The sequence below is a fragment of the Salvelinus sp. IW2-2015 genome, linkage group LG9, assembly GCF_002910315.2.
Source record: "Salvelinus sp. IW2-2015 linkage group LG9, ASM291031v2, whole genome shotgun sequence".
Lineage (NCBI taxonomy): Eukaryota > Metazoa > Chordata > Actinopteri > Salmoniformes > Salmonidae > Salvelinus > Salvelinus sp. IW2-2015.
The window spans coordinates 25,303,257-25,316,688 of record NC_036849.1 but is presented as its reverse complement, the minus strand read 5'-3'; the positions used below and the strand labels follow the sequence as shown (position 1 = coordinate 25,316,688).

Below are 13,432 nucleotides of genomic sequence, written 5' to 3'. Positions count from 1 at the left end.
ATGGATATTGTTCAGTTCTCAAATTCTGTGATGTAGTAGAAGTTCCTTTGTTCTACTGTGAAACTCTCTCTCTCTATACTGCATGGCCGGGGGAGAGAGTCTCCGCCAGGAATTTACAGCCTGAGATAACAGAACCTGGGTTTAGGAGAGAGTGAGAGAGAGGGGGAAGGCACACTCTATACCCAGAAAGGGCCACGTCATGACAACTGTATTCAGGGAGATGTAATGGAATTGTTAGAGAGATGGTGACGTGTGTTGAGCGCTGGGGGACACGGCCAAGAGAAACAGAGCTACGGTGTGTAACACTGTATGGAGGTCTATGTGCAGTAGGATAATGCGGCATTTCCCTCCTAATCATTTTGATGTGTTGTTTTGCTTTATAATTAACTGAAAATACTGCTTTCAGTCAGAACAATACAAATATTTTACTATGGGTTGGGTTTTTCGTCCAAACACTTCAGATGATGTGTGGAAATTATTGTCTGTCTCCCCCCATTCTAGGTCACTTCCTYCTTTTGAGTCCCTCCGCTTCCTCCAGGGCGTCTAGGAAGTGTGAATACTACATCACTAGTCCAGTGGTCTACAGTAGTGGCCCACTGTGCCATCTGCAGCTGGCCCGCTTTGAGCTGGGGCCCACCGCTGGAAACCTCTCAGTCTTAGTGAAACCAGTCGAATCAGCGTCTGTCATCAGCACAACAGCTCTCAGTGGCAGAGACCAAGATGGCACCAGGTTAGCATGTTTTGATTTTATGCTCATGTTTAGCCTCTTATGCTTTGATTTTATGCTTGTTCACTTTAACATTCCACACAACTTCTCAACAATCTCTCTTTTGTATTCTTACAGTAGTAGAATTTGCTCAACTAGATTTTTAGTGCGACCATGTGTATCTCACTTGCGGTACTCTACCTTGCATCTTGYGTAAGTTTGTAGTACTTATATCTCAAATCAAATCAAACTTTATTTGTCACATGCGCTGAATACAACAAGTGTAGACCTTACTGTGAAATGCTTACTTACAAGCCCTTTACCAACAGTGCAGTTCAAGAAGAGTTAAGAAAATATTTACCAAATAAACTAAATWAAAAAATAATAAAAAGTATCACAATAAAATAACAATAACGAGGCTATATACAAGGGGTACCGGTACCGAGTCAGTGTGCGGGGGTAGATATTAAACAGCGAGTAGCAGCAGTGTACAAAACAAATGGGGGGGGGGTTAATGTAAATAGTCCGGTGGCCATTTGATAAATATTTCAGCAGTCTTATGGCTTGGGGGTAGAAGCTGTTAAGGAGCCTTTTGGTCCTAGACTTGGCGCTCTGGTCCCGCTTACCGTGCGGTAGCAGAGAAAACCGACTATGACCTGGGTGACTGGATGTCTCTGACAATTTTATGGGCTTTCCTCTGACACCGCCTATWWTTGTAGATCCTGGATGGCAGGAAGCTTGGCCCCAGTGATGTACTGGTCCGTACGCACTACCCTCTGTAGCGCCTTACAGTCAGATGCCGAGCACTTGCCATACCAGGCTGTGATGCAACCGGTCAGGATGCTCTCGATGGTGCAGCTGTAGAACGTTTTGAGGATCTGGGGACCCATGCCCAATCTTTTAGTTTCCTGAGMGGGAATAGGCTTTGTCGTGCCCTCTTCACYYCTGTCTTGGTGTGTTTAGACCATGATAGCGACTGGAACGAGCTGCAACAAACACTCAAACTGGACAGTTTTATCTCAATCTCTTCATTCAAAGACTCAAACATGGACACTCTTACTGACAGTTGTGGCTGTCAGTAAGAGTGATGTATTGCGTGATGTATTGTTGTCTCTACCTTCTTACCCTTTGTACTGTTGTCTATGCCCAATAATGTTTGTACCATGTTTTGTGCTGCRACCATGTTGTGTTGCTACCATGTTGTTGTCATGTTGTGTTACTACCAGGCTGTGTTGTCATGTGTTGCTGCCTTGKTATGTTGTTGTCTTAGGTCTTTCTTTATGTAGTGTTGTGTTGTCTCTCTTGTCGTGATGTGTGTTTTGTCCTTTATTTATATGTTATTTATTTTTCATTTTTAATCCCAGCCCCCGTCCCCGCAGGAAGTCTTTTGCCTTTTGGTAGGCCGTCATTGTAAATAAGAATTTGTTCTTAACTYACTTGCCTAGTTAAATAAAGGTTAAATATTTGAATTTTGATTTTTTTTATGATAGTTCGTTGGTGATGTGGACACCAAGGAACTTGAAACTCTCGACCTGCTCCACTACAGRCCTGTCGATGTTAATGCGGGCCTGTCCGGCCCGCCTTTTCCTGTAGTCCACGATCAGCTCCTTTGTCTTGCTCACATTGAGGGAAAGGTTGTTGTCCTGTGACCACACTGACAGTTCTCTGACCTCCTCTCTATAGGCTGTCTCACCMTTGTCGGTGATCAGGCCTACCACTGTTGTGTAGTCAGCAAACTTATTGATGGTGTTGGAGTCGTGTTTGGCCATGCAGTCGTGGGTGAACAGGGAGTACAGGAGGGGACTAAGTACACACCCCTGAGGGGCCCCAGACGTGGCAGACGTGTTGTTGCCTACCCTTACCACCTGGGGGCAGCCCGTCAGGAAGTCCAGGATCCAGTTGCAAAGGGAGGTGTTTAGTCCCAGGATCCTTAGCTTAAGGATGAGCTTCGTGGGCACTACGGTGTTGAACGCTGAGCTGTAGTCAATGAACAGCATCCTCACATAGGTGTTCCTTTTGTCCAGGTGGGAAAGGGTAGTGTGGAGTGCGAGTGAGATTGTGTCATCTGTGGATCTGTTGGGGTGGTATGCAAATTGGAGTGTGTCAAGGGTATCCCGGAGGATGCTGTTGATGTGAGCCATGACCAGCCTTTCAAAGCACTTCATGGCTACCGACGTGAGTGCTTCGGGGCGGTAATCATTTAGGCAGGTTACCTTCACTTCCTTGGGCACAGGGACTATGGTTGTCTGCTTCAAACATGAAGGTATTAAAGACTCAGTCAGGGAGAGGTTGAAAATGTCAGTGAAGACACCTGCCAGTTGGTCCGGCATGCTTTGAGTACACGTCCTGGTAATCCGTCTGACCCCGTGGCTTTGTGAATGTTGACCTGTTTAAAGGTCTTGCTCACATCGGCTACCAAGAGCGTGTTCACACAGTCTTTACATACAGTAAGTTGTACATATGGCGTGGAAATACCACTACAAATTTGTCTACCTATTCTTAGGCCAATGTTAGACACAGCCATTATGGGACCAGATAAAAGCATTTTGGTTCCAAATGCAGACCCTGAATATGAATTTGGACATAAATGGTCTGGACAGTAGCGGGGAGGGGTGGGCTGTGGCAAAGGAAACAACATTATACTCTGGCCTCTTTATTTGTAGAGTAATGGAGTGCTTGTCCATTATGAAAYAGGTTTTAACTCACAGACAGTAAGATGGTGAGTACTAGGGATGACAGGACACCTCAATCTGGAGGCAAAAGAAAAGCAGACCTGTTTAGGCGAGGTGCTGGCTAGCGGAGTAGAACACTTGAAAAAGTAAAGGAGAGTCGCACAGTCTAGGAGCTCAGATGCAATAATTTAATAACCTAATAACAAACATGTCGACAGACAAGTTGACAAGCTGACACCTCAATCACCACTGGAAGCAAGACATCCTGTATAAACAGGACTGGGAATAGAGAAGAAAACAGTTGGAAGTCAACAAAGAATGTACAGTAGTGTAGGATGTAATTTGTTTTCTATGGTTTGGTATGAAACCTTGACTATATACAGGTACATTTGTACATAGTAGCTATGAACAGAGCTGAGGTATTCATAGAAGTGGGCAGTTAACTCTTGAATAAAGGCATACAACAACAAAAAACAATCAGGGTTTAATCTTGGATTTGAAAGGTGATGTACACGTATTTCATTTAGCTCTGAAGAAAACAACTTTGGCACATCTCTCTTCTCTTCTCATATCTTAGTCAATCCACACTACCTAAACCGGTTTGGGAGTCCTCTTCTGACGTGAGCTAGCTAATCTATAAATATCCATCGGTAGACCATATGCTGCTAGGTTCTCTGACAGGTCTCAGATAAAAGGATTAGAGAATTACTGGATTTCTCGGTTCCAAATGAAAGTGGTTTAAGATGCCATGCAGTGAGGTCTCATACCTCCTGTGCTGTCGTTGAGCTCAGGGAATCTCAGTTAGATGGTTATTGTATGGTACTGCAGGAGCAGAAACAGCATTAGAGCCAATGTGAAAACAGTATTCCCACTGGGCAAAGATGTCAATTCAATGTCTTTTCCACGTTGGTTCAACATAATTTCATTGAAATGACGTGGAAACAACATTAATTCAACTAGTGTGTGCCCAGTGGGCTTCAAYCACATATTCAACCGCAAAGACCAGGTTTTTTRCCCAATGGTTTGCAAAGAAGGGCACCTATTGGTAGATGGGTAAAACAAAGCAGAAATTGAATATCCCTTTGAGCATGGTGCATGGTGCACATAGTCACTACAAAGGTACAGGCGCCCTTCGGGAGTTGCAGTGATGAGACAAGACTGTAACTACCAAGTTGCCAAGTTACTAAGTTGCCGGAGAGGAAGGAAACAGTTGCAGGGTTTAATGGCTGTGATAAGAGATAACTGAGGATGGATCAACAACATTGTAGTRACGTCACAATACTGACAGAGTGAAAATAAATTGTTTACATTTTTAAAATTGTATTTATTAGATCTTTTAGCCCATTTTCTCCCCAATTGGTAGTTACAGTCCTGTCTCATCACTGCAACTCCCGTARGGACTCGYAAGAGGTGAAGGTCGAGAGCTGTGCATCCTCCGAAACACAACCCAACTGCTTCTTTGACACAATGCCCACTTAACCCGGAAGCCAGCTGCACCAATGTGTCAGAAGAAACACTGTACACCTGGTGACCGTGCACGGCCCGCCACAGGAGTCACTAGTACGCGATGGGACAAGAACATCCCTGCCGGSCAAACCCTCCCCTAACCAAGACGACACTGGGTCTATTGTACCCTGCACCATGGGTCTCCCGGTCACTGCAGGCTGCGACAGAGCCTGGACTCTAGTGGCACAGCTAGCATTGCAATGCAGTGCCTTAGACAACTGCGCCACTCGGGAGGCCACAAATATTTTAAAACATGCATCCTGTTTGCAATAAGGCACAGAAGTAAAACTGTAAAAAATGTGGCAAAGAAATGAACTTTTTGTCCTGAATACAAAGCATTATGTTTGGGCAAGTCCAACACATTACTGAGTAGCACTCTTCATATTTTCAAGTATGGTGGTGGCTGCATCATGTTATGGGTATGCTTGATATCGGCAAGGACTAGGGAGTTTTTTTAGGATAAAAAGAAACAGAATAGAGCTAAACACAGGCAAAATCATAGAGGAAAACTTGGTTCAGACACTGTGTAACAAATTCACCTTTCACCAGGATAATTACGTAAAACACAAGGCCAAATATTCACTGGAGTTGCTTACCAAGACGACAATGAATGTTCCTGAGTGGCCTAGTTACAGTTTTGACATAAATCGTCTTGAAAATCTACGGCAAGACTTGAAAGACTTCTAGCAATGATCAACAACCAACTTGACAGAGCTTGAAGAGTTTTTTAAAGAATAATGTGCGAATATTGTACTATCCAGGTGTGCAAAGCTCTTAGGGACTTAGAGTGTCTAGTTTTTGAAACAAATGACTCACAAGTCCTCAACTGGCAGCTTCATTAAATTGTACACTAAAAACACCAGTCTCGACGTTAACAGTGAAGAGGCAACTCTGGTATGCTGGCCTTCTAGGCAGAGTTGCAAAGAAAAAAGCCATATCTTAGACTGGCCAATAAAAATAAAAGATTAAGATGGGCAATAGAACACAGACACTGGACAGAGGAACTCTGCCTAGAAGGCCAGCCTCCCGGAGTCACCTCTTCACTATTGATGTTGAGGCTGGTGTTTTGCGGGTACTATTTAATGAAGCTGCCAGTTGAGGACTTGTGAGTGTAACGGATGTGAAATGGCTAGCTAGTTAGCGGGTACGCGCTACTAGCGTTTCAATCAGTTACGTCACTTGCTCTGAAACCTAGAAGTANGCCAAGTTACTAAGTTGCCGGAGAGGAAGGAAACAGTTGCAGGGTTTAATGGCTGTGATAAGAGATAACTGAGGATGGATCAACAACATTGTAGTTACGTCACAATACTGACAGAGTGAAAATAAATTGTTTACATTTTTAAAATTGTATTTATTAGATCTTTTAGCCCATTTTCTCCCCAATTGGTAGTTACAGTCCTGTCTCATCACTGCAACTCCCGTARGGACTCGYAAGAGGTGAAGGTCGAGAGCTGTGCATCCTCCGAAACACAACCCAACTGCTTCTTTGACACAATGCCCACTTAACCCGGAAGCCAGCTGCACCAATGTGTCAGAAGAAACACTGTACACCTGGTGACCGTGCACGGCCCGCCACAGGAGTCACTAGTACGCGATGGGACAAGAACATCCCTGCCGGSCAAACCCTCCCCTAACCAAGACGACACTGGGTCTATTGTACCCTGCACCATGGGTCTCCCGGTCACTGCAGGCTGCGACAGAGCCTGGACTCTAGTGGCACAGCTAGCATTGCAATGCAGTGCCTTAGACAACTGCGCCACTCGGGAGGCCACAAATATTTTAAAACATGCATCCTGTTTGCAATAAGGCACAGAAGTAAAACTGTAAAAAATGTGGCAAAGAAATGAACTTTTTGTCCTGAATACAAAGCATTATGTTTGGGCAAGTCCAACACATTACTGAGTAGCACTCTTCATATTTTCAAGTATGGTGGTGGCTGCATCATGTTATGGGTATGCTTGATATCGGCAAGGACTAGGGAGTTTTTTTAGGATAAAAAGAAACAGAATAGAGCTAAACACAGGCAAAATCATAGAGGAAAACTTGGTTCAGACACTGTGTAACAAATTCACCTTTCACCAGGATAATTACGTAAAACACAAGGCCAAATATTCACTGGAGTTGCTTACCAAGACGACAATGAATGTTCCTGAGTGGCCTAGTTACAGTTTTGACATAAATCGTCTTGAAAATCTACGGCAAGACTTGAAAGACTTCTAGCAATGATCAACAACCAACTTGACAGAGCTTGAAGAGTTTTTTAAAGAATAATGTGCGAATATTGTACTATCCAGGTGTGCAAAGCTCTTAGGGACTTAGAGTGTCTAGTTTTTGAAACAAATGACTCACAAGTCCTCAACTGGCAGCTTCATTAAATTGTACACTAAAAACACCAGTCTCGACGTTAACAGTGAAGAGGCAACTCTGGTATGCTGGCCTTCTAGGCAGAGTTGCAAAGAAAAAAGCCATATCTTAGACTGGCCAATAAAAATAAAAGATTAAGATGGGCAATAGAACACAGACACTGGACAGAGGAACTCTGCCTAGAAGGCCAGCCTCCCGGAGTCACCTCTTCACTATTGATGTTGAGGCTGGTGTTTTGCGGGTACTATTTAATGAAGCTGCCAGTTGAGGACTTGTGAGTGTAACGGATGTGAAATGGCTAGCTAGTTAGCGGGTACGCGCTACTAGCGTTTCAATCAGTTACGTCACTTGCTCTGAAACCTAGAAGTAGTGTTGCACCTTGCTCTGCAAGGGCCGCGGCTTTTGTGGAGCGATGGGTAACGACGCTTCGTGGGTGTCAGTTGTTGATGTGTGCAGAGGGTCCCTGGTTCGCMCCCGTGTCGGGGCGAGGGGACGTACTAAAGTTATACTGTTACATGAGGCATATGTGTCTCATACTAGATACTAATGTACTTGTCCTCTTGCTCAGTTGTGCACCGGGGCCTCCCACTCCTCTTTCTATTCTGGTTAGAGCCAGTTTGCGCTGTTCTGTGAAGGGAGTAGTACACAGTGTGGAACGATATCTTCAGTTTCTTGCCAATTTCTTGCATGGAATAGCCTTKATTTCTCAGAACAAGAATAGACTGACGAGTTTCAGAAGAAAGGACTTTGTTTCTGGCCATTTTGAGCCTATAATCGAACCCACAAATGCTGATGCTCCAGATACTCAACTAGTCTAAAGAAGGCCAGTGCCAACGTGCCATTGGAACACAGGAGTGATGGTTGCTGATAATGGGCCTCTGTACGCCTATGTAGATATTCCATAAAAAATCTGCCGTTTCCAGCTACAATAGTCATTTACAACATTAACAATGTCTACACAGTATTTCTGATCAATTTGATGTTATTCTAATGGACAATTTTTTAAATTTTATTTAAAAAACAAGGACATATCTAAGTGACTGCAAACTTTTGAACGGGAGTGTAGATGCAACACACTTCTCTCATTAAAGTAAAGTTGTTTATCCACTTACTGCACAGATGGCCAAAGACTGTTTGGGACAATAGACAAGGGTGTTTAGATACTTATTTGAACAGAAAGTCCTATCAACATTTTGCCGCCCAGACACACATACAAACACGCAGAAACACACACACATACACACACACACACTTAACCCTCTGTTTGCTTGGAATAGGGCCCAGTGGGAGGTGCTGGAGGCGGTGATTGGAGAGGTTGGAGAGCCCTTCCAGGTGACCTTACTCTACTCCACCTGCCTGGGGAAGGATAGGGCTTCTCTGGCCCTCGACTCCCTGGACCTCAGAGACTGTGACATGGGTATGTTCTGAACTACAAATCCAAACATCAATAGAWACATCAAAATGCAATGCTATTTTTACTTTAGTGTATTATGGTGGACTAAACCATAAGTTAAATGAGCTCTTTCTTGTTCCAGGTCACCATGACTTAGAGCTAGGCACAGACTGTGACAAGAGCAAGTCTTTCCACTGTGACTTGGGCGGCTGCATTGACAAGACTAGTGTGTGTGACTTCCACGGTGACTGCCCCCTAGGGGAAGATGAGGGATTTATCTGTGGTGAGTCTGTGAGGGCTTCAACAGTGCAACAACATTACATTACATTACTCATGGGCCAGGAAAAACTCTGGGCCTGTGTACTGTATGTGTACATAATCTTTCCAAGAAACATGTTGTCGAAGATGTGTTTATATTTTATCTAAACTTCATACTTTGAGAAATTGGATTAAGTTGTGTAATATTCTGACCTTTCAGATAGGTACGGAAGAGTATTAGGGCCAATTCAAGAGAGAAAACAAAAACTATGAGTTATTTTTATTTATTTTTGCACTGAGAATATTTTTTCTAAGTGCCAATATTTCGATAATAAAGTGACAATATTTCGACAATAAATTCAAAATAAAATTTTGTGAATAAAGTGGCAATATTTTGAGAATAAAGTGACAATATTACGAGGATAAAGTAGCAATATTTTGTGAATAAAGTGGCAATATTTCAAGAATAAAGTGGCAAAATTTTGAAAATAAAGTGGCAATATTTCAAGAATAKATTTGAAATACAATTTTGAAGAGAAAGTGCCATTATTTTCCGAATAATGTGGCAGTTACATTTTAAGTTTAAAGTAGGAGATTTGGTTAATTGCATGATTCCTGGCTTCCTGTTGCTGTGCAAGTCACCATAGAAAGGCCGGAGTTAGATAACGTGGTAAAACTATAATTATCACATTTGAGGTAAGACCCAAATGCAGACAACATCGAATTAACAACAGTTTATTAATCCAACAGGAGCAGGCAAAAGACAGGTCAAGGGCAGGCAGGGGTCCATAATCCAGATAAGTGGGGCAAAGGTACAGGACGGCAGGCAGGATCAGGTTCAGGGCAGGCAGAAAAGGTCAAAAACCGTGAAAACTAGAAAACAGGAACAATCGAGAGACAGGAACAGAGGGAAAAACYCTTGACGAATCAAAACGAAACAAAACGAATTGGCAACAGACAAACAGAGAACACAGGTATAAATATACAGGGGATAATGGGGAAGATGGGCGACACCTGGAGGGGGGTGGACAGGTGAAACAGATCAGGGTGTGACAATAATTTAGAATTTACTTTATTATTATAAGTATTAGGACCTTAAAGAGTTTGTGCCGCAGATTGGGTCTTTTCAGAAGGAGGAACCACACGGACTTGGATGAGGTATTGGCCATTGTACAGTGAAATCAACAGTAATGGGCAAATGCAAGACTACAGAGGGTTGCATCTTTGTGCAATTCAGAGAGGTTTTGTAGTAACGCAAGACACTATAAGATAGATAATCAAGATGATCGATCGTTGGGTCAAGGTGTGGAGCTTAGGCGCGCACAACGCATGAGATGATGGCAATACACAACCAAAGGTCCCAACGTGCTATGGCATATGGACGGATATGATAAAATTAAACCATATGGTATTGCAATACAGGGCTGCATAGATGGCTTTAGCCTTTATGTTTTGTGGGTGGAAGCTTACACCACAAACAACGACCCAAAGGCAATAGCAGATTACATGTGTTACGCGTTTTGGGAGCGTGCCCAGAGAGGGTCTGCGCTGACAAGAGGTACCGAAAATGGGCACGTAGAAAAAATGCAGGTGTTTCTACGCAGAAACCACAATGACAGTTTTGCCAAAGACCGAAGTTTCCTTTATGGACGTAGCACTGTAAACCTGTGAATTGAATCGTGGTGGGCGATATTAAGAAAACAAAGTGTGCAGTTCTGGATGAACCTCTTCCAAAACCTCTTCCTGGATAGAAGTCTGATACAGTTCTGCTTCCAGAGGCCCAACTCTTCCTTAAACGTGTGCAGGTAATAATCATGTTTATTATACCTTACTGATGAAACAATCACACACACCCCACCAGCAGCTATTCTTAACACTTGTTTTTATTATCTGCATTAAATTGGTGAAATTATATATTCTTGGTGAGCTTGTGCAGTGACCTTGGCCTAAATTTACCATGTTAATAAGTTCAGTTCAGGGTAATGCCGATCAGTGATGAAATGTTCAGCTCTGATGACTGGGTGGTTGAAGATGATGGGGATATCTGTGCTGACTGTGTAATCAGTGATGCTTGGCCCATGCTGACTGACCTCTGATACTTGGTATTCATCCTAGACAATGAACTCAGTGCTGTCATATTCATCATCATCGTCTAATCTCTGATGACTACTGGGTGGTTGAAGATGGGGATATCTGTGCTGGTTGGGTAATCASAGATGCTTGGCCCATGTTGAATGACCTCTGATGCTTGGTATTCATCCGAGACAACGAACTCAGTGCTGTCATATTCATCATCATCATCGTGAGACACATCACTCAAAGGCTCAGAGATGGAAGTGTCTTCAAGTCTCTTGCAATGGCTTAGTTACACTATAGAAACTCAACTTGGGTATCTTGACTGTRTCATATATTGTGCCAGTGGAAAAATCACCTGGAATTGTGTTTTGTTTGAAGTCCCACACCTCAAAGCCAGTCTCAAGGCCTTTGCTGGATTGTCCAGTGCGGAAGAAAATATCCTTTTCCTCTTTCAGTATCTCAGTAACTCCTGCACTGCAGTCCATAACAACCTTGCTGGTGCCTCCTCCTTGCTTTGCTCTGACTTGTTTGGTGTCCTTGTTATCAGTGTGAATCCACTCTACTTCAGTACTGCGAGTCCTTGATCTTCCTCTGGTCTTCCTCTGGTCTGCTTCCTCTGATCTTCCTGGGGTGTGGGCTTCCTCTGGTTTTCCTCTGGTCTGCTTCCTCTGATCTTCCTGGGGTGTGGGCTTCCTCTGGTCTTCCTCTGGTCTGCTTCCTCTGATCTTCCTGGGGTGTGGGCTTCCTCTAGTCTGCTTCCTCTGATCTTCCTGGGGTGTGGGCTTCCTCTTCCACATTGCTTGATTGCTTTCTTAGTTTCAGCTTTCCACAAGTTTTTCAAAAACACAACATTTCCATATGAAGAAATGAAGCTGGCCATATCTGCATCATCCATGATCAGGACAACATATTTGTCAATCTGTGGGGAAAGGAAATATGATATAAAATTCTAAGCATTGGAAATAGTGTACATTGTCATTTCATTATTTTATCCTCATTACATTGCCCTGACGTGGATAACTGCATAGAAAACAGCTTTTGAAAATAAAACTTGCTTAAATACTCACAAGACAGTAAAGCAAAGGCATAGGCCATTTCAGCAGACAAGAAAAACTGACCAAAATTGACTGTCTTGCAATATTATCATACAGCAGGAGGTGACAATACAGTTTTTAGCATAACAGTAATTAATAATTAAGAATCCTTAGAGCAGCTATATCCCTCCAAATTGTTCAAAATGTGCAATGGTGGTTATCTTTATCCCTAACACTTGTTTTTCAAATATAAGTTAAATATTCAACAACAACAAAAAAGTCTAGAACAATCCTATCAAGAAAATGCTGTGGCAAGAACWCTCCACTAGGTGGCTTCATAACTATACATAGCTGTTCACAAATAAGATGCTTCATTATGATGAAATTCACTTAAGTACTTTATACAGTGGTACTTTATACAGTGGTGTAAAGTACTTAAATAGTACTTTTTAAAGCATTTTTACTTAAGTCGTTTCTTGGGGTACCTGTACTTTACTATTTKTATTTTTGACAACTTTTAGTTTTACTTGAATACATTCCTAATGAAAATATTAACTTTTTACTCCCATACATTTTTCCTGACACCAAAAACTACTRGTTACATTTAGAATGCTCAGGCGGGACAGAATTATGGTCAAATTCACGCAGCAATCAATGTAACGCGTAATCATTCCTACTGCCTCTGATCTGCCAGACTCACTAAACACAAATCCTGCGTTTGTAAATTATCTCTGAGTGTTGATGTGTGATTCTGGAACAAGGAGCGCTCTCCTTCAAGGAGTGAATGGGAGTCTAACCCAACATTAGCATGAATTTCGCAAYCAAGAAGTACGACATTACACATCTTTTCCGAGATGTAAGATAACTAACTTTCTATCTGTAATATCGAATATGCTTTGGAATCATGACATTACATACTTTCCAGAAAAATAGGTACGCTTCTCGACATATACATTGACTTTGAGAAGGGGTTGTGTGACGAGGTGCTTGGCATCCGCGTGATGCAGCATGACAACCTGAACGTTATTGGTCGACAGTCTGCTGTGTGTGGCGTTATACTTTCCTTCATTCGTTGGATTCCTATACATTTCTATTTCAGTTTAAGGGTCTTTATTGGCCTGGGAAACATATGTTTACATTGTCAAAGCAAGTGAAATAGATAATAAACAAAAGTGAAATTAACAATAAAAAATGTACACTAAACATTACACTCACAAAAGTTCCAAAAGAATAAAGACATTTCAAATGTCATATTATGTCTATATACAGTGTTGTAACGATGTGCAAATAGAGTACAAAAGGGAAAATAAATTWACAGAAATAGGGGTTGTATTAACAGTGGTGTTTGTTCTTCACTGGTTGCCCTTTTATTGTGGTCACAAATATTGCTGCTGTGATGGCACACTGTGGTATTTTTAACCAA

The 13,432-nt window shown here is 42.5% G+C and overlaps 1 protein-coding gene across 2 annotated transcripts in view; it reads left to right on the top strand.

Moving 5' to 3' along the window:
* LOC111968865 (tyrosine-protein kinase receptor) overlaps positions 1–13,432 on the top strand; it is an 89,954-nt gene that overhangs the window by 27,419 nt on the left and 49,103 nt on the right. For both annotated transcript variants that reach the window (XM_023994786.2, XM_023994785.2), the window contains exons 4-6: positions 502–730; positions 8,526–8,665; positions 8,784–8,924. In XM_023994786.2, the coding sequence (XP_023850554.1) occupies positions 502–730; positions 8,526–8,665; positions 8,784–8,924 (510 nt within the window). The remainder of the gene's footprint in view (positions 1–501; positions 731–8,525; positions 8,666–8,783; positions 8,925–13,432) is intronic.